Raw genomic sequence first — 26,233 nt, forward strand, 5'->3', positions numbered from 1 at the left:
GTACGTCAAGCAATGGAGGAAATATCAGCGATTGCTTTATCTTGTTTCATTCTGGGCAATCAACCGCCAGATCAGCACGGACATCTTATCATCCCACGCATGTCCATCCCGCCTCGAACGTGGCATGGCCCGCTACAGCTAGTGGGCCCTCTTTTACCCCGAAGGCGATTCCAGTTGAGCTTCCTCGCTTGCGTCTAAAGAAGATGGGGCTTTGCGCGGCAATGAGGCACTCCCCCGCATCTGATGTGGGAGGTGGATTTTGTCAATACATTGGCAGTACATGGCTGATCAGGGTATCCGTCTATATACAATGGGTTGATCAATCGTCAGGATAACGGACAGAAGGATGTCACATCATAGGAACCACCGGAACTCTGGGGAAGAGGGGCCGTCTCTCATGCGGTCTGTGGGGATATCCCGTGCCCGAACAGTGACTCCATCTCGTCGATCTCGACGCTTGTTATCCAGCCACATGTATAGTCCTAGCAAACCCGCCAAACAGGCGCCCGTGGCACCAAACGCGGCGACCGTGATCAAAGCAGGCATGTACTTAGGCGCGTCCTGCTCTCGGAATACGTTACTCCCGACAAGGCCCATCAAGTTGGCCAGGGGGACGCCGATACTGGTCAACAAGACTCGACGACCCTCGTGGGCAATGTTGTTGTTATACCACGTACTGAGCAGCACCGAGGGTGCCGATGTGCCCCAGGTCATCATAAAAGTGGCAAAGTATGCCAGATGCAGCTCTGCCTGGACATCGTTAATAGAGGCGTAGATCATGAACCCCGAGAAAGTCAGAAGGAAACCCAGCACAATATATGGGGAACGCAATCGCGTGAAATCCGAGCAGAATGCTAAGACCAGCAGCATCGCCGCCCCCGTCACGTTAGGTGCCACAGTATACAGGTTCGTTTTGACAGTTCCCAAGTTGAGACGAGCCACAATCTGGGGCATAAACAGTGCGACGCCCTGCAAGGGCACCCCTAGGCAGATTTCGATGGCGAGGAAGGCGTAGGTGGTGGGGTGTTTGAAGATGCCCAGGGCTTCCCGAAGACGGAATTTCTCATTCACGACTGCACTGGAATCCACTTGGATCCGGTGGAAGGCGAGCGCCTTCTCATCATCAGAGAGGAACCTCGCCTCGGCCGCACTTCTTGGCAGATAGAAGAACGCGAAGACGGAGAAGGTCACCGTCACTCCGCCTTCAATGATGAAGAGGTATCGCCAGTTGGGAATACTTGACCCCTTAATCTGGAACACTCCAAAGGCAATGAGTCCCGAGAAGGCATTGGCGATATTGGAGGCGGCATAAAAAACGGCCAATCGTCGGGCCAGCTCTCCACGCCGATAAAAGGTCGTCAGATAGTAAATGACCAGCGGGAAAAAAGCCGCTTCAGCCATGCCCAGAAACCAGCGCAGGGCAAACAGTCCGCCAAAGTTATACGCAGCTGAGGACAGCATGGTGAACGCGCCAAACGTGAACATCAAGATGGGCAAGACGCGCGCTGGGCTGAACTTCTTCCCGAGCATGGACAAAGGGGGCGCAAACACCACAAAGGGCACGAAGAAGATCGAGAGCAAGAGGTTGTACTGATTAGGCTTGAAGTGAAGATCTTGAAAAAATACCAGATAAGTCAATAAGAACGAAAAATCTCTTAAATCACTGGGAGAGGAGGGTTCTTTACCTTTTGACATCCCATCGGTTTGTGCATTTCCCAGGTTTCCCTTGTCGAGGGCGTTGAACAGATCTGCTCTATATTAGCGGCCAACAGCAACAGCCACGGGGGAGCGACACCGACACATTATTGCCAAGATTGGAAGCAAGCGAATGTCGAATCGCCGGCAAAGACGACGTTCAGCCTTGTGGTCAACGACGCGAGTCACATCGTCAATGACGCCGGGGGCAGATCCATAGCCCTGCAGTTTGTTGGGCTCGGGGTCCTCGAAGGACTTCGATACGGGCGCATCGATGCCTTTGCCGTCGAGATGGCTCGTCATTGTCGAAGCTCAGGATTCTGGAGCTATCCGGTGTATAAAACAAAAATAAAGGGACTCGAAGTATTCAACGAAACAGCCACGGTTGGACATCCCTTGCTTATGAGAAGAAGCCGGGAATGTTGCATCTTGATGGACCCCCCCACATGCACTTTTCTCCGCATGCTGGACGATTGGCTCTGAGGACCCGAGACCCTTCCCCAGATCCCACGACGGGGGGGGCTTGGACGGGCCTTGGGTGGGCTTGGAACGGTTGCATCCCGCTTAACGGAGGAGCTTATCTGCGGAGAAAAGGCTGCTAATCCCAGAGAGGGAGGCCGGAAGCAGCCATGGCGATAAGCGTTTCCAATCTGGCTCTTCGAGTCATCCATTCATTCAACGGCGATACACATTCTTACCGGTGCGAGCATGTTTCTAGGGCTCCACAGGTACTAATCGAAGAAGTATGATATATTTCTACCACAGGCAACTACAGAAACATTTGACTTGAAGTTGGACAGTTCACACCATAGCTCATTACTCATTTGGGACCCGACGGCCTCTGAGTAGTTCACTCCATGGAGAAGATGGCCGGAGGTGCCAGTGAAACTCTTGGGTGCTTGAACTTCTACTAATGACTCTTGAAGAAAGTGCCAGTCCTAGCAGGGAAGTCACATGACTCCCGTCCGTTTTCACAGTTTGCATGTGGAACAAACATCACAAACATAGCATTAGTTAGCGGAAAGCGCAAGAAAACAACCAGCTTTGTTTCTCGGCGCCCAATGAACCCAGCTTGGTTGGGTCTCTCATCGGTCCAATATGCGATAACCTTGGATTCAGAGTGACTGTATCTCGACTGCTGCAAATTGCCTGGCTACCTTCTGTTTCCCGCGCATAAACCGTCCAACTTCAACTTGAAGCTGAGAATGGACTCAACAATGCCACCTATAGACATGGCTTCGTACCACCCCGAGGCCATGAAAGCATGGCTATACTCAAGTGCATACGGAGGCATTGAGAACAATATGCAACTCCATGAGCGCGCCCGGGTACCGCCTGTGCCACAGGGCACCGAGGTACTTGTGCAGGTGCTGTCTGCCGCACTGAACCCCTTGGACTTTAAATTCCCTGAAATAGGGATGATAATGGCGAGGATGGTCACTGGGGCCTCCGCATCGCCGGGACTGGATTTCTGCGGTCGTGTTGTGGCGACTGGCCCACTGGCTCGACATCTGAAAGAAGGCCAATTGGTCTTCGGAGGCTCTGTGCAGCCCACCTCGATTTGGCTCACTAGGAGACTATCTCACCATCACCGCCGACAAGATCGCGGTGGCTGCCGATGGCGTTGCAGTGGACTCGGCTGCTGCGATCCCACTTGCTGGGCAGACGGCTTATCAGAGCCTCGAGGGCTATGTCAAGGCTGGTGACAAAGTCTTCATCAATGGCGGCTCGGGCGGCTGCGGTATCTTCGCTATTCAGATTGCCAAGCAGATGGGCTGCCATGTTACAGCCACTTGCTCTACCCGCAATGTAGAATTGTGTTTCCGCTTAGGCGTAGATGAGGTCATTAACTACACCACAGAGACCGACCTTGTAGCAACATTGGGGCAACGAGGGGTAGTCTTTGACCATATAGTCGATCACATCGGTGTACCTTCTGACCTGTACTACCAGTGCCATCGCTTCCTCAAAGAAGGTGGAGTGTTTATTCAAGTTGGTGCTTCCAGCTTGGTGACGTTTGTGAGCCGCCTCAGCTGGCCTTCCATCCTTGGTGGCGGACAGAGAAAATACACGATCATGATGGTGAAAAACAACCAAAGACAACTGCAACAACTGATGGAGTGGCTCGCAAGTGGTGCAATCCAGGTTCAACTAGATAGCACTTACGAGTTTCGTGACGCGGTGAAGGCCTTCCAGAGGCTCAAATCAGGACGGACGAGAGGAAAGATCATAGTACATGTCAATGATCCCCACGAGCAGAACATGGAACCATTTGGAATTGGGCTCTAATCTGGATTCAAAACTCAAGCAAGGGGGGGAATTCATAACTCGTCGCGTGCGTTGTGTGCAAATCAGAAGCCTAACCCGGATTGGTTCACATTGACTTGATAAATATCATCATAGAATTGCATCACTATGTGGTTTAGAGCACAAGAGAATATGTACATATAGTCATCAGACAGAAGGCGATGTGGCCTTCTCTTACGGGGTAATCATCCATTTAAGGAGCCCCCGGAAGAATAGAGCCGCACTGCGACACCCGAATCATGCATCATTGTGAGATTCGAGTTCTTAATGGGCTCCTGGCGAGGGTTGGGGTCCGCGTTTTCAAGGGTATCGAAATGCTGCATCAGTCGCACAACGGTATAACTGGCCTCGGTCAGAGCGTATTGTTCTGTGGAGAATGTTAGCAGCTGGAACGGCAGACTAGGCCCAGAAGTTCGGACGTACGGCCAAGACAGATCCGAGGACCGCCATTGAAGGGCAGATATTCCCATCCATGTTTGCCGTTCTCCTCCCAGCGCTCTGGTCGGAAGGTCGTCGCGTCTTGGCCCCAGAAGTCGGTGCGGCGATGCATGGCGAAAACACTGTAAGCAACAATGACGCCTTTCTGGACATAGATGGGCGACCTGCCATCAGGACCTCCTCCCACGGGGAGGGAGGTGTCTTTGGTAGCAACTCGAAAGTTGACAGGCACCGGAGGTTGGAGTCGGAGAACTTCGGGCACAGTTAGTGGGGGCTGGGAACGATCAATGGGCGCCACCGTCTCAAGGTATGGCTCACCTTCATTCAGAACGTATCTCAAGTATGGAATATCCTTTAGTTTCGTGTGCGTGATCTCCCGGGGGTTCTTGCTATCCCCGAACACTTCGACAATCTCCTGGCGGAGACGATTCCAAGCAGGCGGGTGACGAGCCAGATAGAAGAAGGTCGAGCTCAATAAACTTGCAGTGGTATCGCGACCAGCCAGAAGAATGTTGAGCATATTGTCTCGCAGCATCTTGGGATCTTCCGTTTCGGCTACCAGCGCATCGAGGAAAATGTAACGGCCGCCCTCTGGCTTCTTTTCCGGATTTCTTTTTTTTGCGAGTGCCATGTTCACATAGTAGTCGACGACTTCGTGCACCCGACGATTGGCTTCCCGGAACTCCTTGGGGTTGACAAGCCAATACAGTCCTTGGGCGCGCGACCGAGCAGCCAAGTAATCCTGGGCGGTGGTGAATGCGTCCGCGAAGCCCTGGGCGTTTCGAACTGCGCACTTGGCCAGAACGTCGGTGGTCTCCGACGAATTCATGCAGCCCACCGACTCGCCGAACAGGAAATGGGTGGCGGAGTCGAGGGTGAGCAAGAAAAAGAGTCGTTGGATGTCGAAGCTGCTGCGATCCTTCGGGATCAACTTCAGCAGGTGCTGAATGTGGTCATCTAAAAGCGCGAGATCGGCGACTTGATCTCTCGTGAACTGCGGTCGCAGCAGACTCCGTGCATGCGACCATCCAGCGCCGTCCAGAGTGAAAATCCCATCGCCTAGGAGAGGATCGAATTGCTCATGTCGTGTGCCGAGAGAGAAATCCTGGAACTGAGTCGCCAGGACTGCTTTGATATTCTCCGGCTCAATTGTGGTGAGCATGCGGCGGTTTAAAAACTGCATGCTGAAGGTATTCCGACCCACGACGTCATATTGTTCGGCCAGATAGTCGATCCATCGCTTTTCTCGAACCGCTTTGCTCAGGCGGTAGAATCCCGGGATTCCAAAGAACCCGGAAGGTCCTGGTCGAGGAGGCTCGCAGTTCCACGCTTTTGCTTTCTTATAGTGGTGCAAGCGTTGGACAAGGTAGTGCAGGATCAGGAACCCGGCACAAAGCGCGCCAACCAGGGGCACCGAAGGACTCAGTAACATGGCGATAGTCGCCGAGGTGAGATCTCGGAGATTTTTGCTTATAGTTTTTCCCAGGAGTATGCACACGAGGGAACCAGGATCATCTTAAATCTGCATGCGAGATGATCTTGCATTATACTGAGGGGTTGACCCTCGGGCTGTGTACATGTGAGCCCCCCCCCGGAACCCACCCGGAGGCTTGCGAGGTTCCCAGAAGGGTTTAGCACCCGTAGGACATGTTCCCAAGTGCCCAGGTGGTAACTAAGCCATGCCGGAGGGGGGGTTTTCAGAACACAGTTATTACACTGTGTTATGATAAAAGCTAATACAATTGGGTAAATATACTATGTTAGGAAATACACAGTGTTTTAAATTGAGACCCGTTGGATTCTTTTAAATGTGTCAGGTAGACTGTGGTATATCCGCTCCAATGGATATGAAACCCTTATCCATATCTGCACTAGCATAACTCTCGCTTATCTTCCCGAATATAGGCTGTCACCTGATGCTAATGTAGCTTACCAATATTTCTCCCCGCCTGAAAGAAAACCATGTTTGGTCATGACAGAACCAATATCTTTAATTCACATTCTGTGGTGTGAAATACTAGGAAATGAATATGTATCTGAGATCTGATTGTGTAACGATTAAATATGAGGCTATAGACTTAAGAGAATTTGACTCTAATCTTGAGTGTGGCTGTGAAATAAGGATTTTGCATATTTCTACAATGGGTTCCTCACATAAGAAAATCCATGATTATTTGCGAAGAGATAAGTGAATGGTAATACAGTGGTAACAGCACTGCGTGTTCCGACAGATATAGATACGCAGAGGCTAGTAAACTTTACCTGGGCCAGGAATGTTGAATGTTCCTCGCTGTGTCAGCAAACAGGGTTTTCAACACCCCCCGCTGACCTCCCTGATTTTATTTTTGATAGTTACTAGGAAATAGGGCTCACGTAATTGTCACCGCTCACACAATTCTGCCTCCCCTTACCGCCTTTAGGCACAAGGAACCGTCTGAACTACGAGACTGGCAAAGATGGGACGGAGGTTTGCGAAGGAGTAGATAGGTTGTCGTCATATTTCCTCCTCCTCTCCCTCTTCCTTTCCCATCTCTAGTTCTAGTATCTCGAATGCGAGCGCCGTTACTGGTTCCTTCCGTTCCCAACGTAGGCCACTATTGACAGTAATCATGTTTCGCGCAAGGCCCGGGACCTGCAGCCTGCTGGTTGTCTTACAGGCGCAGAAGCAACGGTGAATAATACATACACAAGATATAGAACCTGTCAATGGTGGCCTACGTTGGGAACAGGAAGAACCAGCAACGGCGCTCGTATTCGAGATACTAGAACTAGAGGGGGGAAGGAGAAGAGAAGGGGGAGGAGCTACTGTAGCGACCTATCTACTCCTACGCGAATCTCCATCCCATCTATGCCCACCTCGTAGTTCGGACGGTCCTCCTCCAGTATCAAGGCGGTGACAGAACCGAAGGATCCATTGTTTGACTACGATTCTTTGAAGACCAGAGGTTCGATGCATAGGCTAGAGAAACGACGGGAGATGGAAAGAGAAGATAAGTAAGTCCTATCTGGGCAACCTCTAATAGGCACACTGTATCATGAGGCACGAATGAGTATATATAGCATCAGACCAAGATTGTCACATTCCCCGAGTCGAGCACTGCTTCCTCCCTCCCCCCCCCCGGCGATACGAAACGAAGAAAAGACGATAGTAACTCCAATACCAATATATCACATCGCGTATACAACGTGCTCTAGCAACACCACAGGTGCCAGAGCATAGTCGTAGGCAGATTTTCCATGAACCATGTGCCCCCAAACAAAGGCAGGAAACTGTCTGGATCCGCAGTGTTTGATGATACCCCGTTGACGTCGACAAAAAAGAGGCGATAGTCATTCTTTCGACAGCTGGGATGCTAGACCATTTATCCTACTCCTGAGCAGGAGGCACCTCGCGCGCATCGCCTCCTGTGGCAGCAATCGGCCCTCGGGCGCGTTGTGCAAGGTTCACCAGCACCTCAATGAGTCGCAGGGCTCTCTCGACCACCCGCATCAGCTGGATAATGGCTTCCATGTTGTAAGGGTTTCGATACAAGAGGGTCCTATTCAAGAATACCAGATTAGTTTCGTCGCGATGGCATGGACAAGGGGTACTACTACCGAAGGATGTGATGGGAAACAGCTTCCTTAAGGTACTTTTCTCACGACGAAGGTGGCCGTGTGTATAGGATGAATTCTTCGCTGCCTCTACGCAGCCGCCTGGCTTTCGCTATTTATACCCCGGAGTGCTAGCTGCGCCATCGTACTTATGCGAAACTTTCTAGTAGGGTACCTATGGATGAGGGAAGATCGGGAGACGGCGATTTAGCGAATGACGTGGTTTCTTATAGCCAATTGGGAGGCCCTATGCTTGGGAGGAATTCTTTTTTTGTATTTTTGGTTTTTTCCTTCCACAAAGATACCTTGTTTTTCTTTTCCTTTTTTTATGTTGTAATCTCCTCTCTGCCTTCGTCTGGCAATGGTAGGAGACCTGCATGGGGTAGCCCATGATCATCCGTAGTCAATCTTCCGGTAATAGCATATGCTTCGCCACGCAGATAAAGCGTGGTATAACACAATCCCTGGCCCGTAACAGCCTCGTTGCGCAAAGCCGGGGCTCCCGATCGGCAATCCGAGAGGGGGTAGGCTTGACAAGACTGGCCATGATCTAACTACGCCGTAATGTCTTTCAACCTCTCGCCATGGCGTTCCGGAGCTAGTGCTGTAGACTGTGGGGCATCACGCGGTATCTTTGGGGCCAGCCGTCTAGCCAGCCGTCTAGCCAGCCGGGCTTGCAAGATCGCCAATCTCGGTTGAATGGGTTCTTGAATGGGTGATCTTTCCCACAATTCAGCCACTAAGCTCATGACATAGAGTGGGGCGTAATACAGTTACTCCGCCCAGCCCGCTTCTGCAGGCACAACCGAACAGGTAGATCGTAAGTTTGGGTTAAGAGGGGCCTTGAGCGGGTGGGTCTTTTCCACGATTTACGATTCAGCCTCCGGGTGTCATACAGAGTGGGCGTAATACAGTTACTCCGACCAGCCCGCTTCTGCAGGCACAACCGAACAGGTAGACCGTAAGTTTGGGTTAAGAGGGACCTTGAGCGGGTGGGTCTTTTCCACGGTGCAGCCTCGAAGCTAATGATATAGGGGTTGGGCGTAATACAGTTACTCCGGCCAACGCGTTTCTGTAGGCACAACTGAAAAGGTATAGCCTGCCCTAATCTTTGAGGTCTGCAATTCCCCGTGTTAGGGAGAAAAATGAAGACCTGTGAAACCCTGTTCAGCAAAGACCGGCTATCCGGCCACGTGATTCGACTCGTTCTCTGTCTACGTGAGAATCCCTTATTTATCTCCTTTCGGATACAAATTTGGATCACTGATAGATTTCATATAGAGCGCTTGATATTTTAAGTTTTATCACTTCCTGATGCAAGCTTATCAACATGCGACAGACGTTCTTGCTATGGCAAAGCTATAAAACCGCGGAGGAGAAGCTCTTCTAGCTGGTATTTAAGAACGAATGACCATCGATAGTAGCAAACATAATCTTGGGACTAAAACAATTCCTGAAATCATGTCCAGTGTCGGGTGAAGAAAAGAATATAAGATATCATTACTACAGTCGTCAATTTTCGAGAGAAAACCAAAGCTGAGTACGAAATCCTTAGAAGTCGTGCTCTTAGGTAAAGCAACGAAAGGTTCACGTCAAATTTGGCGAACTCGATATACAGCCATGAGTTCTATCTCTTGGGACTACAGAACATCCTCCAAGCATTATCACCGAAGCCACAGTTCGAACGTCCAATTTAAGCACTGAGGAACCAGACTCACAAATGACCCAAAAGAATCCACATTCGCCGATGATCTTGCGTCTCCTCATATGGAAGAGCAGAAACTTAATGCCGCCCAGTCAGTGCCGGTGTTAGTGCCTTACAAGATCACGAAGCAATAACCTGTGATTAAGATGAATTCGGCATTTTTTGCACTTTGCTGCAAAGTTTGCTAGGTGATATTCTCCGTATGTGGTAGGCTGTGCTTCAAGGAAAGACAAGACCTCTATTGCAGCAATCGGTAAATCCTAATGTCGTCTCGAACGTTTAAATACTCACAGTTAGATCGGGTAGTTGTTTCTTGTATATACAATGAGATGAAATCCTTCTTAGGAGAAGCACAATTACTCACTCCACATTGGTTCTAAAAAGAGTTCCTTAAATATTCTACTTAGCCGTTCCGGGAGGAACTAAATATCGCACCTGAATGTTTTGAGGGAATAATCAAATATAAACAGCAAGAAGTTGCACTGCTGGAGAGATAGGTAGACCCTTAGAGGGAGCATGCTCTTATTAGACACTAATTGTGCACAGAATGTTGGACCCAGTGAGCAAAATCCGTCCCATTTGGCTGTTTTGCTCGAGGGCAAGGGAAACGGCCAAGACTTAGGATTCAATATCTTCGAAGCCAGCCTCTGGATATATCTTCTGTTCTTTGAGACTCAGTTGATGAAAAGGTATAAACATCTACGGCTAGATAAAGTTCGATCGGCGACGGTCTGAGCACCGGAGTACTTGCGTGCGATTATATCTCGACCTATGATTCGAGACGAGTTAAGGGCGTCCAATTTTGCCTTGTCTGAATCAGCCACGCCAACAACGGAAGGTGGCTCCCGAGAAGCCTGTCAGGAAATGAAGGAGCTGATTGGTGCTCTACAAGGGCTGAACGAGCTGCCTTTGATTTGTAGTATATCTTCGTGGGGCATATGCGGAGTTTAGGAAATCCTTGGCTGTACCAAGTCTACACAAAGAAGTGGGGCACGTTATACCTTTTCGGTTATGCCTCCAGAAGCGCGTTGAGCGGAGTAACTGTATTACGCCCAACCACTTATGTCATTAGCTGAGAGGCTGCACTGTGGAAAAGACCCACCCGCGCAAGGCCCCTCTCAACCCTACCTTTGGGTGCACTGCAGAAGCGCGTTGAGCGGAGTAACTGTATTACGCGCCCCACACTTTGTCGCTAGCTGAGAGGCTGAATCGTGGAAAAGACCCACCCACTCCAGACCCCATTCCCCGATCTCGCAGCCCGCCCTCTACGCTGTCACAGCTTGGCGCGGCTTGGTACGTACCTGTGGAACGAAATGAGCCGGTTAGGGATTGAGAATCATGCACTGCCAGCTTCATCTGCATGGCAAAGACGCTATCACTGTCAGCCGTTGGCCGATTCTGCCGCCCGCCACCGCCCCTAGATCGTAGCTTCGTCCGAACTGCCACCGTCCGAACGAGGACGAGAAGGGGCGGAGGAGTGGTGGGAGTCGGGTATTAGTTCGGTCGTTGTAGTTTCTCCTCCTTCCCCTCTTCTCCTTCCTTCCTTAGCTTTAGTATTCCAAATCGAAAAGCCCTTGTTGTGCAGCGTCCAGCATCGATCAGGTTTCCCGTTGACAATACTAAGTTCACTCATTTCTTTCTTTTCTGCTACAGCACACATCGCCGGCACTCGAATTCGTGTCGACTGTGTCAAGGCATCTATCGTAGCTAAACCCGACACCAATATGCCTCCCCGCGGTCGAAAGCGCGACCAAGAGGAGACGGAACACGCAAGAAGCTGAGCCTCTACCCTAAGCGCGTTCCCTCAATCCCCCGCCGAGCCACGCGATAGATAACAAGGTATTATTTACGAATTGCCTAAGGAGTTAATCTCTAGCGCCACGATCATTGATGTCACTCAAAGCGACTACCCCCCTATCGATATTAAATAGCTTAAGGAGTTTGAAGAATTGTTTCAACAAAACCTACGACTCGCAACAAAGGAGAAAGAAAAGGGTGCGCTTTAGTATTGTCAACAGGAAACCTAATCGAAGTTAGAACACAACAATAACAGCGTTTCAATTTGGAATACTAAAGCTAGAGAGGGAAGAGGAGAAGGGGAGGAGCTACGGCGACGATCTATCTACTCTTTCGCGAACCTCTGTCCCATCTTCACTAGTCTCGTGGTTCAGGCGGATCTCTTTGTCTCCCTGGGCGGTAAATGGCGGCAGAATTGAGCTCAAAAGTAAAGTCCCAGATACAGTAGGCGGTAATAAGGCAGTAGAATCGGCCAGCGGCTGACACTTCTTTTGTAGCCTGCTAGAAGGGTTTTGTATTATCTTCCTGGTTCTCGGAAATCACGAGCCATATCACAGTAGTTGGGCCGAAGCAAAATCACGTATTAAACGCTTCGAAGCCGGTCTCAGCGATTCTTGTGAGACAAGCCAGACGCTCAGCCGATATGTTTTCCTCGATCAAACGCGCTATGACCTTTCATCAACTGTTAGCGTCCTTGGCTGCACTTTATTTTCGCAAGTAGCCCAGACGCAAATGGAAAGCGTCAGCTTCGGCCTGAACGATTTTTATCATATCCAGGATTGGTCGGTTGAAGCGCATCTAGAAGCACACCGTGCGGACCTTGAGTGGCTGAATCAGGAAATCGACTTCATTTCACGCTTGGAACCTGATCGCCAGGTGGTTGTATTCACTCACTACTGCCCATTGGTCCGCGACAACGCTGTCGACCCAAAACATGGACACAGTAAAATCTCCTCCGGCTTCATGACGGATTTATCAAGTGAATGCTGCTGGAAGCCAGAGGTGGTCAAGGTCTGGGCTTTTGGCCACACACATTTCAATTGTGATTTCCGAGACATAGAGACGGGAAAGAGTGTGGTTTCTAACCAAAGGGGATACTATTTTTCTCAGGCTGAAGGCTTTGACCCCTCTAAAGTCGTTGAAATCTAGTCTTGTCCCCTGGTTGAGAGATCAGCACTGTCTCTGCGTGACCGGGAAACGATGCCTGGAGGGTAGGCTGCTGCAAAGCTCGTCCAGAAGCCGATACATCTGTGGCCATTCACCCCCTTTAAGTGCACAGTAGAATGGCTGGTATTCCTCTCCCAGGCTGTTCTCATCAAAAACATCTGCTTCATCCATATCAACATATCCCAGGATATAAAACGGCGCTCCCATCCACTATTTTGCAGCCCTATTGCCATAACCTCGACAAAACAACTGAAGTAAAGCCTCGCAATATCGAATGGGGCGTGGGACTTGCGCAATGTCGCATTGGGGGGCAAAGCGCCCTGGACCACGGCCAAGGGCTCCTGATGGGAGTCGGGGTTTGAAGCACTGACAAGGTTGGGACAGGAAATTTTTCAAAGTACATCTAACTTGTGATATATTGATATAGCAAGCTCGTTGTCGATGTGCAGATGCGCAGCGAGAGGCAGGCGTTGGTATGCGGCTACAAATGGACAGTCTAAGTCTTGTGTACAAGGAGCGAAGCCGGCTTCCCAAAGAGAGGACGAGGCAGTTTCCGTCAAGTCATCGGGCACAACAAAGGCCACACCCGGTTCGAACATCAGCCATTTTTCCTGTCAAGAATGGAACACGAAGATAGACGTCAACAATGGCGAAGACCCCGTAGACGGTCAGTAAATAGTGCCCCAGAGAATATTTGGTACACCGGCGGAGACGAGCATCTTCAAGATCATCGCAACAAGCCTGTCGTACAGCGACTGGACTTAAACGTGGACCTCCGACATCCTGAAATTTGGCTTGGGCACATAAAAGGACGGCGCCGCTTTGAGTGAGGTGATAAGAAATGAAAGGAAACGGGAGACGCGTACCCCGTTTCATGCCTAAGGCGTCAAATACTTTGAAGCGCGAACTCAGCAGCTGCAGAAGACGACTCGTTAATTAACGATGAGGACAAATCTGCGCGTGATGGATCTCCACTGAAACCACCCTATTTACATACTACAGTCACCCCAATCTCTTTTTTGATCCCCGTGCCTTGCAATCATAATATGGAGCATTATATATACTAACGAAACCATTCTGTAGAGTCTATAGATAACTGTCGGCGAAATTTATGGCTTGAGAGCTTTTTCGTAAGCTTGCCAACGACAAACAACTCTTGGCTCTAGTGCTTAAGGAAGTCCTCGGTGAATATGGCTGAGCAGGTGAGGACCCGCTGACCTTTTGATTGGACCAAGGCCTGTCCCTCAGCACAAAAATTTCTATGATCCCCACTGCCGTCAGGTAACCACTACCTCACAAGGTGGTGTGGGTGCAATGTTTCCGTTAAACCATTGGCTCTCGTCCTGCTAGTTATCAAAAGTTATCCAAATCGCAAATCCACCAGCAGACCTCACAATAAAGCACACTATACGGGAGGCTTGGGACATTAATGCCTTACTAGGCTACTTTGGTATTTTTAATAAGCGAAATTATTATATTATCAGCAGATACTGTGTGGAGCTGCAATAAAAGAATCTGAAATGAACAATATATAGCCGGCCAGAGGGCTAGCCCAAATTACATCTTGTGCATTGATGGGTGCTTCATGATCGAGCGAGGTCCTTAGAGTACATGGTTGAGACTGCACTGAGCATTGACGTCCACATTCAGCAGACCACCCTGTCGACATTGTTAGAATTTCAACGGAAAGAATTGGAGCAAATCTATCAATGCGTACCTCAAGGTCCTTGTCCTCGCAGCAGTAGACATCACCGCCAGAGCAGCTATCTCCCAGGGCACCGGTTGCGACATTGCCCAAGGTCAAGAGGCCACCGTTACCTCCAGCGCAGACCACAGACTGTCCGCTTTTGCAAACCTTGCCACCGTCCTGGACTGGGACCCCGGCAATGGCGGTAGCAATCAAGGAGAAAGCGACAAGAGTGAACTTCATGTTGACGGTATCCTAGGCGGAGAGATTAGCCACGAATTGTCAGCTTTACAATAGTCTTTCATACCTGATGAATGATGAAGGTAATCGATTATACTTCAGAGTATTTTGTATAGAACATCATTTCGTGGGTTTATCTGCTCTTTAAAAGCACCAAGCTTCATAATGCTGGGCATAATTGAATGTGAAACCGGGAATCAGCTATTGAGTACGGTCCGGAATGTGGGTCACTTGGGCCAAGTATGTGGAAATAAATCGCGCATGGGGTACCAGATTTGAGTGGTATGGCCGGATTTGGCCATAAAGAATGTTGCATATACATGGGTACATTTTTATTTTGGTTGCTTTTGGTCATGTAACGCTGCAATTAGTGGATTCTGAGCTCAACACGTCATTCATATTGTAAGCTTATCATCACCCCATTTCTCGTGGGTTCCTAGGGTTCCTTCCACGTGTACTACAAGGCGATCGATCCCTGGGCAATCGGAAATAGGGCGCTCCATGGTTAAATGGGAAGCAAATTCGCATTTTGAATGGAATGATAACTGATCGCATCTTTGAATGGCTGCTTTGTGGTTAGTTGTCAATTTGCAACGTAGACTTTATGCGGACTTCTCTTCAATATTATCTATGTCGTTCACGGAAAAGAGGCTATAATATTCTGGTCACTATGATGTATCTTGTAGTCACTTTCCGGAAAATGAATTCGTAGTACGGGGCAATGATCTAGCAATATGACGATTAGACCCTAGCCTCATAAATACCGTCTACTCATGAATATACGCCTTCTAGATATCCATGAGACTTTCATTCTTCATCTAATGTGTGCCTCACAGTGTTATGCATCATATCTGGGGCGAATTACTCTCCATATTGAACCTATTTTGAAGCCGCTCTATATGAATTGGCCCATGCGTGAAATGATGCTGCTTGCGGCGGGGGCGTGTACGCAATTGAAGCAACTCACAGGCCAGGTAGTCCGTTGGTACCAATTTGTGTCTATGGTACCGTTACACGCTCCAAGGTCTTTATTCCTCTCAAAACGGCGACAGCTGTGAAGCAATATATAAGCGTTTCGTCGGAGCCATTTCAAATAGTATCCGACCTTTTTTTCTAGGCTGATAGCTCCTTTGAAAAAAAAAAACGTCGCTTCTACCTCCAGACAAAATGAAGTTGATCCTTGCTGTGTTGACGCTATCTGCCATTTCCATGGCCATGCCCACCAATGACGGTCATCCGGGTCATCCCAAAGACAGCCCAACAGTTTGCGAAAGCCACCAAACGGTTGTTTGCAACGGAGGCAACGGAGGCCTGCTGTCCCTTGGAAACCTTCTCACTGGTCTACTAGGAGAAAGCTGCTCGGGCGGAGATGTCTACTGCTGCTCGCAGTCTGATGTCGATCAGGTATGGAATTTGCTGCTCATGGTATAAGGATATGTTGTCTAATCAAATTTCTAGACTGGATTGATCAACCTGGACCTCAACCTGCAATGCAGCCTTAATCACCTTCTCTAGGGGACACAAGTCACAAGGTCCCCATGTATCGCCCATGAAACTTGTGTGGGGATTATTGTTTGACTTCGGTCATCCATTGTGGTATTGGATATATGCGGAAGATCTTCCCAAAGGATCTGTGCGAAGTTCAAATTATGTCGTGGTCTTCTGGAATATAAGATGTTTCGTTAATAAAAGCTCAACGATATGCGTTGGCTTAGCAATACAAACATTATATAAATCATATTACGAAACAGGCTATCTCTTCATTCTCATTGCCTCTGGACTTAAACTCTACACCATGGAAGCTATAGTAATCAAACTTGAATTCACAAATTTATATCGGGTACACCTCCTGAGTCCTCTTAAAGCAAGTCCTTTATCTTCGGAGCAGAAAAACTCCCTGTCGTGTCGACCAGGCCACTCTCGGTCTCTTTGAAAACCTGAAGGGGCAGTCTTGAATAAGTCTTCATCGTTCGGTGATCAGTAAGGGGTATACTCCTTATATTGCGGCAGAGAATGCCTTCCCGCCGATACATCTCCGGCTAGAGGTTCATAAACCCTTGTGCAAAAGACTCATTGCTGAAGGTGATATTTAATGCTTCATATACATTCAACAGATGTTTCCGAAATATTAGCCATGCTTGTGAGCAGATAGCTTTGGTGTTTTTAGACATGGACAGCTAAATGATTCTAGTTTCGCCTTTCAGGTTATGATGAATTGAAAACTTTCCGGGCTTTCGACTGGAGGCTCCAGAGCTTCCCACCCGTCCAACTTCGCATACTAGATGTTCGTTCAAGAATGGAAAAGCTGAGCCACATTTTATGTTTGGCACCCTTTCACCGAGACCCACTTGTAAAGCCCCTGAGGCAAGAATCATGTATAGGTAGTGTATTCACCAATGCCCTGGTATCTCCGCACCATGTCTCCATTGAGCTCGTACGAAGCTAGTGCTTAGTTAGTTATCTTGACGGGAAGATGTTATGTAAGATTTAGAGGGATTTCCTGTTGTGGCCTATCTCACACGTACAAGCAAGGGATGGGAAAAAGCAAATGCTTTGTCCGAGCTTGTAAGGGACTTTGGTTTTTGTGTTGCATCGATAGCTGGAACACCGTTTTCGGCAGGTAGAGATGCGATCTGCACCTCCCAAAGTACATGCCGCAGGATGATGATTCGCTCTATCCACTTCTGTCTTTGACTGTTCCATGTGTCGCAGCCGAACACGCTGGAAAATTTCGCCTCATGTTTAATGCCACCTTCAAAGCGAGCCGCTCAAGTCGACATCATTTACTATGAACCCCTTCAAGCGTTCTATTCTTAGCATATAAATCTTTACGAGATTGGATTCGACAGTGTCGTAGGTGGAAACTTTAATCAGGTATGGAATGTGGCGCCCCCGTGGCAAGCAAGCGAGGCGTCCCTATGGAATGTACCAGGAAGGGAACAGGGGCTGATCTGGGTCAACGTTGTACGCGTCCACCGAAGTCGAGTGCAACTGTCTATGGTACAGCAACGTAGATAATGTCAAGGCCAGGAAAGCAGGAAAGAAGATGTCTAGGGAAATATGTGGAAACGTCTAAGCACCATCCCCACCCATGTCTTCCGTGACGTACCGGACAATACCAATAGCCCATTCGATTGTAACTAGTGGGATGGATGAGAGGCCGCCAGCTCATCAAGCGCCTTGCGCCCCCCTCTGAGAACTTTAAAACTTTGGTTTTGACTCTCCAACTCGTTCTCGCCCTTCTGGAGGGTTTGTGCTTTACCTGCTTCTTCTTGCTGCCTCTCCAACTGTTGGTGAGAAGTCGGCGGGTACTCGTCTGGATCCCACGCCAGGGCCCTGGTATTCAACTCTCTTGGCTTCCGTGCAACTGGTTGCTCGATCTCGCCCTTTTCCTTCTCGGCTAGCAAATGAAGCCCTCTCTTTCTATGCGCTGTCAACCCCCCGCGAGGCCCGAAAAAGTGTGACTCAATCTTCTCCCTATAGATAAGACTAAATGAGAATCGACGTAACACTGTATAGACACTCCAGGAACGCTTAGTCCTCCATATCTGATACAATAGACCGGAGAGCCGCTAGCCTTCTTCTAGTCGAATCTGCTGGATTGCCATGTTCTCCTAATCCTTCGTTACTTCCAGAAATTTCCTCAAGCGATAATCAAACTTTCTTGTCCAATTTCGAGGCATAGGACTCAGATATATGTTGAAACAACTGCGCGTGATTGACCGGGGTCGGTCGTCACAGTAGTTCAACCTCCTGGCCGCAGTCCTAACCCTTTTGACCCATCGATATGTAGACCTACGCTGGGCTTGTATAAGAGCCCCCCTAACATCAATTTTGTCATAGGCTCATAATTTGTAGGATTGACTGCAAAGTCACGTGTAAAGGCTTGCGGAGGAGGGCTTTATTGCTCGTAGCGCCATCTCTGTGGTCTAGAATGCTCTGAAGCTCCTGTGATTCAAACGGCTACGGGATTTCCTGTAATTAACACGTTAGCGGTGGGGATTCCTCACTCTCTTGCTTTGATTTGTCCTATACGCTCTTCGTTGCCATTTGTTGTTGATGTTCGATCTCTTGTTTTCTAAGGAATGAAGAGATCAATCTTTCACTGAACTATAGTAGAGCTGTCCAGCGAAGCACTCCATTATTACCGAATCGGTACCACCTTTATTAGTGATATAGAGATTTTCCTTCCGGGGCTGCTCGTTTACATATACAGGTGATACTATAGACGCGAGTCGCCAGTAAGATACAAAGCCTCGAAGCAATCCTATGTTTTGCAAGAAGATACAACCCGAGTAATAGAATGCTGCCTTAACTTAACATCCCATGGACGTTGTGTAGTAGTCCCACGCATCCCAAGTGCTGGTATACTGACACAAAATCATAGGCAAAAATGTGTTGGACCATTCTTCATTCCTGCTAACAGTATACTGCGCTTTTCTGGCCCCCCCAGTACGCAGGCAGCCAGCCTGACTGTTCCCAATCGACAATTGCAAGAACATGATAGGGCTAAGACCGTGTTATCAAGATGTTGCTGCGGTGGAGATCGCCATGCGTGAAACTGATGGCACTATCGTCAGGCAGATCCCGACCGAAGGGTTCGATTGGGATAGAATATGGATCTAGCATCGGCTTCCGATATAAGAAAAGTGAACCAGTCATGGAACTTTTGGACGGTATTGAACGGCCCTGCTTCGGACATGGACCCGATGTGGAATGCTCTGTCATAAAGAGGAGCTCGTACAATGTTACCTGTACGCAAACAAAGAGTTAGACCATGTGACCAGGAAACGCAGAGGCTTTTGAAGGCATCCTACCTATGAATGGATCTTCTGACTCCTATTCAAGTTGGCGAAGTCTTTTAAGGATTGTCCGAAGCTCGCAGCAGACCGAAATGCGGTCATCATGTTCCAGCATATCCCACGCTTGCTCCAGAGTCAGCGCATGCAAATTTTCCATATAAATGAATCTTTCGTTGCCATCCTCCCGCCACCCATATACTTCTGGAACCGGGACATGATCTTTGAGGAGCTGGCCAATAGCATAGAGGCATTGGCCCTCTGAAATTCTCACAGCCGTTGCCCATTTGATGAACAATCCCAGATCCTTAAATATCACAGGTGGTGGGTGCACATGTGGGCCGTCCATCGAGAATGTTTTTCTATCGTCTGGACAGATTCCTGCGAAATGTTGAGCATTGGCTTGGGTGCGGACTTCCTCCGGTGAGGGCAGTTCGGTGAACTTCTTGAAGAAATGAGAACCCTTCGCGTCGAAATTTCAGTAGGTCGGGCTTTTTTTTTTCTGCACTGTCGAAATGCAACCTTGTTATGAGCTTCGCTGGAATTTGATGCGGGGGACCTGATAGCAAGGTATTGTGAAAAAAATTTGGACCTTGAATTTTCTTTATTTCCTTCCCTTGTTTATATACTAATGCTGAGAGTGAGTTTCTTTTATACGTACACGAATTTAATAGAGTGATCAATCCCTGCTAAACCTAGCCTTGCGGGTCAATATGTCACTAGTAATATAGTAAGGAACTGGAACCTGTCTCTTGAACCCCGCTCGATGGATTCTGAGGTGGAAGCACTGACGGATGTGCGCGTACCGGCGGTTCCGGCTCTAGCCGAAATACTACTCGCAGCTTTCAGTCCACTTTCCCCGCCCTAGTGGGTCCTCGATTTTGAACTAGCGGGATCCACGCTAACCAAGATCATTCTCACATCGTTCTGCCGCATGGCATTCCCCGCACGTTCCGCTCTCCCGACCAGCCCGATATAGTTTTGCGGGGATGCGGAGCCGCATCGAAACACTCTGAGGTGTCATAAGGTCGCCAGTAGCGTGACCTATATTGTACATAGGCCTCATCCAGTTGAGGGCAGAAGCGAAGAAAGTGTATCTGAAAGAGACACTGGTTGATTACGAAATACCGCTCATTAGACTGCAGCGGTCTTGACTATGCGACTCTATTGTATATAGAAATAAATAAAAGTGACTTGTCGTTACTATTATATATACACTTCGACGGACGTGTGCCGCGACCAAACAAGGAGCATGACGATTATATCGCTCCGAGGATCGCATCCCAAGATACACGGCGACGGTCACCCGCCGAGGCCATTCTAGGTAAACTCATCAATACCATGATGGACGGTCACGAAATAGTACAGGTGCGGCGAGCGTTGGTACGATGACTAGTCCACCAGTCACTTGTGCCGTCGTAACTGAATCGAAGGGAATTTAATCACTTTAATCACGTAGGTACCAAGGAAGGATAGTCATAACCCATCTAAGCACAATTATGACGACGGTGCATGTTTAGTAGATGTCGGTAACAGTTCAATGGCAAATAAAAGAATCTTAAAACAACTGCAAATTAAACTGAGAGTTTCCCGCCGCTTCACTTGCCCAATGCGAGTGGATCATGCGGTTTGAAATCTGAGAACGACGTAGCTGCGGTGTTTTGAAGGCCGACTCTCATCCAAGTTGGTAAGCTCCTTGTTGGAACAGCGATATAAGCAGCAGCTGGTATTAGGACTTCCTGCGATTTGGCGCTCCATATGATTTCACACATTTTCTGGCCAACATCAGAAGCCTCTAGACGTGGGAGTATAAAGTTCGAGGGGCTCTTGGTTGTCTCAAACATCCTCGTCTGCGCAACAGATGGACTGATGACGGAAACACGTACACCAGGTGCATTATGTATGTGCTTAAGTTCCGTCTGTAACCCTTCATAGATCGCAATAGCTGCAGCTTTGGTCGCTGAATAGTCAACAATTTTACCTGCACACGCGTAACCACCTTGAGAGGCAGTGATTAAAAAGTGTCCATGATTGTTTTTGACCATAGAAGGCAAGAAAACCTTGGCGCACCAGAAAATGGCCAGGTTATTTACAGCAAAGGTCCTTCAACATATTAGCGAAGTAATTACTATTGGACACTTTGCACTTACATTTCAATATCTTCTGGACGTGCCTCCAATATTCCTTTGCCACGGCAGATTCCAGCATTGGCAATTACCACTGTAGGAGCTCCAACATCCTTGCGGATCAATTCTGCAACCGCTTGTACGGCTTCGTACTTGGTAACATCCACTTTGTAATAGTGGACATTAGGTGCTAAAGATGCCTTGTTAGATCTCTCAGCTGGGCATTTGTTTCAGGGTGGCTTACGCTTATCGTAAGTCAATGGAAGTACATCCAATACGACTACTTTACTTCCACGAGAAGCAAGCCTCTTCGTCGCCTCTGCTCCAAAGCCCTGTCTGGTATTAGTCGTGGTAATCAGTTTGAATAACGGGATCACTCACACCTGCACCACCTGTCACGACTATGATCTCTTTAGAGGCTTCAAATTTGGCAGACACGCCATTATTCAGTGCTCTTTGATTGAAGTACCGGTTGAGCCGAATTAGCACGCCAGCAGCGAGAAGATACAGAGCATTTTTCTGGATCAAAGGCAGATGGGCAATACGGAGGCGGAATATAGAGTTTTCGGAATGTTGGAAAATGACACGATGAATGGTCGTAAAGTGGAGGCCTATAGGTATAAGGGCAGAAACTACGGGATTCAAAATTGTGCTGTCGATAACAGCTAGAATGTGGTCAATTGCGAATTTCATGATGCACTTCCAGGCAAATCGAGGAGTGGCTAAGGCACATGTTGTTGAGAGAGCTAGAATCTATTTATCCCTCAACGGAAAAGCGGAAAAGCACGGACTAAAGCGGAAATTGAGAAAGTAGGGATAACCCCCTAGCGGCACCACAGGAATTACCGGAATTGCTGGAATTGACTACCACGTCATAGGCCGAATATAATTGGTTAGACTGATCACTTACGTGCCTCGGCTCCGGAATTCATATCGGGGCCGGTTACAGATTTCGAATAAGCACATCCCACGCCCTCATTCAACCCCCTCCATTCTTATCCAAGTGTGAGTTGTCGTTCAGAGGCGTTCAAATGCTTCAGAGCATAGTTTCTCAAACCCACCCTTCATATGCTTTGAGAAAATACGATTTATAAAGTTTGACCCTAGGATCTTGGCCAGGCAATCTCAATGGCGCCTTATTCAACTGAGAAAGAGATTCTCGAAATCCACGAAATCCTTAAGCAAACATTTGCTTCTGGCCGCACCAAGGAGTTAGCATGGCGGAAATGGCAGCTGAAACAACTCTGGTGGCTTGTTGCCGACAATGAAGACCGTTTCATCCAGGCCTTGAAAGGAAGACCTCAACCGCCATCCTCTGGAGAGCATGGCTTCAGATATAGCTGGCCTCAAGGGTGATATCCTTGAGCATATCAAGCACCTTGAGAAATGGACTCGAACGGTAAAGGTCGACGGGGCGGGTATTCTATTCGGTACTCTTTCAGGCGCAAAAATACGCAAGGACCCTTTAGGTGTAGCTCTGATCCTCGGAGCTTGGAATTTCCCCATCCTGCTCATTCTGCAGCCTTTGATTGCGGCTATTTCTGCTGGTATGTTATTCTAATCTTGGATGCAAAGGCTTTCTGACGAGTAAAAAGGCTGCTGTGCACTGCTGAAGCCATCCGAGATGAGCACGAGCTGCAGTGAGCTATTAGACGAGCTCGTTCCGCAGTACCTTGACACGTCCGCCATCCGCCTGGTCACCGGTGGTCCCTCGGAATCGACGTTTCTGCTTTCCCTGCGATTCGATAAGATCTTCTTCACTGGATCAAGCAAGATCGCACGCATCATCTCCGCCGCTGCAGCTAAACATCTTACTCCGGTCGTCCTCGAGCTGGGAGGCCAAGGACCTACAATTGTAACCAAGTCTGCAGACATCGAGCTAGCTGCTCGACGTATTAGCTGGGCTAAATTTACAAATGCAGGCCAGATCTGCCTCAGCGTGAACCACGTCTTCGCGGAGCCCGAGATCGCCGACAAACTCGTTGAGCGGCTCGGCTACTGGAACGAACAATATCTTTCACAGGGGAATGACGACATGTGTCGCGTGATCAACGATCGCAACTTCAACCGCCTCACGGACCTCCTCGATTGTAGTAAGGGCCAAACCGTCCAAGGTGGCCAACGTATCCCCGCCGAGCGCTACATCGCCCCAACTATTGTGGACCACGTTACTATGGACGACTCCTTAATGTCCGAAGAACTCTTTGGTCCGATTCTTCCCGTCCTTCGTATGTCCGCCAAAGACGCCGTCACCACAATTAACTCCATGCCGTCCCCATTAGCCCTATACATCTTTTCAGGTGATACAAATCAAATAGATTGGATCATTAACAGCACTATCTCCGGCGGAGTTACGGTGAATAATGTGATGCTACACGCAGCCGTCCCTAATGCGCCCTTCGGTGGCGTGGGGGAAGCTGGTTACGGTGCGTATCATGGCCCGTACGGTATCGACAGCTTCTCACATCGACGGGTTATCCTCCAGCCGCCGAAGTGGCTGGACAAATTGATGGGGTTCACCTACCCTCCATATTCGATGAAGAGTCTGAAATGGCTTGCCGTGAAGAACTCATTGGGCTTCAAGCGCGGGGAGACGCTCGAGGACCAGAGGCGATCGCCCGGAGCCGTCACGAAATTTATCCGACGGGCGGTTCTAGGCGGGCTAATAAGTTCCATAGCATACTACTTACATCTCAAAGGGAGAATTTAAGGTAGATATCTCCTGTCGGGACAATATGCTATTACTAGAATGTATGTTCTTCCATTTTGTGACATATTCGATGTGATACGTGTTACACACTCCTAGCTAGTCCCTATAAGTAGGTCCTCAAAGGGTATACTTCTCTTAGTCAAACTCTCCACCCTAAGTAACTAACATAACTCCTAAGCGAGCATTACCCAAACAGGCGTACCACCCCCAAGCAAACTTCCTATACCGCTTCACCAACTATCTACCATGCCTCCAAAAAAAAGCGATAGATCCTTACATTCAGAGTATAGACTTAAACATGCTGTTTAAGCTATCTAAACCAAGAAAAACCCCTTAGGATATATAGTAAAATTCCCGGACGGGTTTTGAAAAACCTATTTACCCAGGACATATGTGCACTGTGCCTTTTCTCGTAAGGTATGTCAATGGTGGCCTACGTTGGGGAACAGGAAGAACCAGCAACGGCGCTCGTATTCGAGATACTAGAACTAGAGGGGGAGAGGAGAAGGGAAAGAGGGAGGAGCTACTGTAGCGGCCTATCTACTCCTACGCAAACCTCCATCCCATCTATGCCCACCTCGTAGTTCGGACGGTCCTTCTTCCAGCATCAGGGCGGTGACAGGAGGCAGAATCGAGTGAGCAGTGACATCCCTCCGCTAAGACTCGGCTTGCCCTCAAGTCGACGCTTCGTTTAGCCATTCGTCGAGTTCTCGAGGCGGTCCCGCTTTCTCTGGATATCGCTGGTGGAACTCCTGTAGGGCGAGTGGCGAGTTCCTGAAGTTGTCGGCTGGATACCAGGCATTGTTGTCGTCGCCTTCATAGCCCTTCCACTTGACTTTGTACTGGAGTTTGCGATAGTGTAACCGGGAATCTAGCACTCGTTCAATCTCCCACTCTTCCTCTCCGTCGATAATCAGCGGTGGGGACGGGTCCTTGATTTGGCCTGGCAGCGGTTCTGTTTTAGCGGCCTTTCGCAGCTGGTCCGGTGGGAAGACGTCGTGGACTTTCACAGTTTTTGGCAGTTTTAATCTAAAAGAGTGACCCCTTTTCTCAAGTATTTCGTAGGGTCCTGCGGCGATGTCGGCGAGTTTTCGACTCGGTCGGCCAGTTGGCCAATATTGGGTTGTCACATAGACTTTATCCCCTATTGTGAAGTCGGGTTCCCTCCGGTGGCGGTCAGCCTGTTGCTTTTGCACTCCTTGGCTTCGCTTTATCTTGTCTTGAACGTGCGTCCATATATCCTGCATTCTCCGTGCGAAAGGTTGGCTGTCGGTAGGTGTAGGGGTTTGCCAGTCGAATGAAAACCGCGGCTCGTACCCTCGCTCAGCGTAAAACGGTGACACTCCTGTGGAAGCCTGGGGCAGTGCGGCTGCTGCGAAGTCAACGAGTCCTATCCAATCCGACCAGTCGTCTTGGCAGTGGTTAACATATGGTCGAAGGCGTTGCTGTAGATACTGGTTGGCGATCTCAGTTTGTCCGTCGGTCTGCTGGTGATGCGCGGATGACAAGTCTCTTGAGATCCGCAGGATCTTGCAGAGTCTTCCCCAGAAGCCTGATACGAATTGGGGACCTCGGTCCGACACGATCGAGTCCGGGAGTCCGGTGTGTGGGAAGATGCGGTTGACGAACAGTCGCGCCATGCCTTCAGCAGTTACTGTTTTGTTGCAGGGCACCGAGATTGGTCTTTTCGTAAATCGGTCGACAACTACCATCACTGCATCGTAGCCGTGCCGGTCTTTCGGAAGGCTGCAGAAGTCCACTGTGACATGGGTCCATGGTTGGTTTGGAGCTTCGAGCGGTTGTAGGAGGCCTGGTGTCTTATCTCTCCAGATCTTGGTCCGTTTGCATATTTGGCAGTTATCCACATATCGTTGCGTGTCCTGTCGCATCTGTTCCCAGTAGAAGCGGTTCTGTAACAACCGGAGGGTTCGATCTCGGCCTGGATGGCATGTTGACGGCTGTCGATGG

The 26,233-nt window shown here is 49.0% G+C and overlaps 9 protein-coding genes across 9 annotated transcripts; 3 read left to right on the top strand and 6 right to left on the bottom strand.

Annotated features, from left to right (window-relative positions):
• Positions 1 to 354: 354 nt before the first annotated feature.
• On the bottom strand, positions 355 to 1,998 carry N7468_004899 (putative MFS transporter; the record flags this gene model as incomplete). The annotated part of the gene is made up of 3 exons (XM_058474196.1): positions 355 to 1,613; positions 1,686 to 1,748; positions 1,800 to 1,998. The coding sequence occupies 3 exons, from the start codon at positions 1,996 to 1,998 to the stop codon at positions 355 to 357; spliced, it is 1,521 nt and encodes a 506-aa protein (XP_058333199.1).
• A 929-nt stretch (positions 1,999 to 2,927) lies between these two features.
• N7468_004900 (NAD(P)-dependent alcohol dehydrogenase) lies at positions 2,928 to 3,984 on the top strand (the record flags this gene model as incomplete). Its single annotated transcript, XM_058474197.1, is given in 2 exon segments — positions 2,928 to 3,224; positions 3,235 to 3,984. The coding sequence occupies 2 exon segments, from the start codon at positions 2,928 to 2,930 to the stop codon at positions 3,982 to 3,984; spliced, it is 1,047 nt and encodes a 348-aa protein (XP_058333200.1).
• A 203-nt stretch (positions 3,985 to 4,187) lies between these two features.
• On the bottom strand, positions 4,188 to 5,872 carry N7468_004901 (cytochrome P450; the record flags this gene model as incomplete). The annotated part of the gene is made up of 2 exons (XM_058474198.1): positions 4,188 to 4,369; positions 4,426 to 5,872. The coding sequence occupies 2 exons, from the start codon at positions 5,870 to 5,872 to the stop codon at positions 4,188 to 4,190; spliced, it is 1,629 nt and encodes a 542-aa protein (XP_058333201.1).
• Positions 5,873 to 7,807: 1,935 nt separating this feature from the next.
• On the bottom strand, positions 7,808 to 8,425 carry N7468_004902 (uncharacterized protein; the record flags this gene model as incomplete). The annotated part of the gene is made up of 2 exons (XM_058474199.1): positions 7,808 to 7,979; positions 8,340 to 8,425. 2 exons carry the CDS (start codon positions 8,423 to 8,425, stop codon positions 7,808 to 7,810), a joined length of 258 nt encoding a protein of 85 aa, XP_058333202.1.
• Positions 8,426 to 14,305: 5,880 nt separating this feature from the next.
• Positions 14,306 to 14,633, bottom strand: N7468_004903 (uncharacterized protein; the record flags this gene model as incomplete). The annotated part of the gene is made up of 2 exons (XM_058474200.1): positions 14,306 to 14,362; positions 14,421 to 14,633. 2 exons carry the CDS (start codon positions 14,631 to 14,633, stop codon positions 14,306 to 14,308), a joined length of 270 nt encoding a protein of 89 aa, XP_058333203.1.
• A 1,164-nt stretch (positions 14,634 to 15,797) lies between these two features.
• On the top strand, positions 15,798 to 16,145 carry N7468_004904 (uncharacterized protein; the record flags this gene model as incomplete). Its single annotated transcript, XM_058474201.1, has 2 exons — positions 15,798 to 16,034; positions 16,089 to 16,145. The coding sequence occupies 2 exons, from the start codon at positions 15,798 to 15,800 to the stop codon at positions 16,143 to 16,145; spliced, it is 294 nt and encodes a 97-aa protein (XP_058333204.1).
• A 3,324-nt stretch (positions 16,146 to 19,469) lies between these two features.
• On the bottom strand, positions 19,470 to 19,778 carry N7468_004905 (uncharacterized protein; the record flags this gene model as incomplete). The annotated part of the gene is made up of 1 exon (XM_058474202.1): positions 19,470 to 19,778. The coding sequence occupies one exon, from the start codon at positions 19,776 to 19,778 to the stop codon at positions 19,470 to 19,472; it is 309 nt and encodes a 102-aa protein (XP_058333205.1).
• A 1,249-nt stretch (positions 19,779 to 21,027) lies between these two features.
• On the bottom strand, positions 21,028 to 22,487 carry N7468_004906 (uncharacterized protein; the record flags this gene model as incomplete). Its single annotated transcript, XM_058474203.1, has 5 exons — positions 21,028 to 21,532; positions 21,580 to 21,745; positions 21,800 to 21,887; positions 21,937 to 22,277; positions 22,466 to 22,487. 5 exons carry the CDS (start codon positions 22,485 to 22,487, stop codon positions 21,028 to 21,030), a joined length of 1,122 nt encoding a protein of 373 aa, XP_058333206.1.
• Positions 22,488 to 22,683: 196 nt separating this feature from the next.
• Positions 22,684 to 24,265, top strand: N7468_004907 (uncharacterized protein; the record flags this gene model as incomplete). The annotated part of the gene is made up of 3 exons (XM_058474204.1): positions 22,684 to 22,828; positions 22,854 to 23,102; positions 23,151 to 24,265. 3 exons carry the CDS (start codon positions 22,684 to 22,686, stop codon positions 24,263 to 24,265), a joined length of 1,509 nt encoding a protein of 502 aa, XP_058333207.1.
• Positions 24,266 to 26,233: the final 1,968 nt, after the last annotated feature.

The sequence above is a fragment of the Penicillium chermesinum genome, assembly GCF_028974085.1.
Source record: "Penicillium chermesinum strain IBT 19713 chromosome Unknown utg000003l:1.0-5111272.0:1.0-5115320.0, whole genome shotgun sequence".
NCBI classification, from domain to species: Eukaryota; Fungi; Ascomycota; class Eurotiomycetes; order Eurotiales; family Aspergillaceae; genus Penicillium; species Penicillium chermesinum.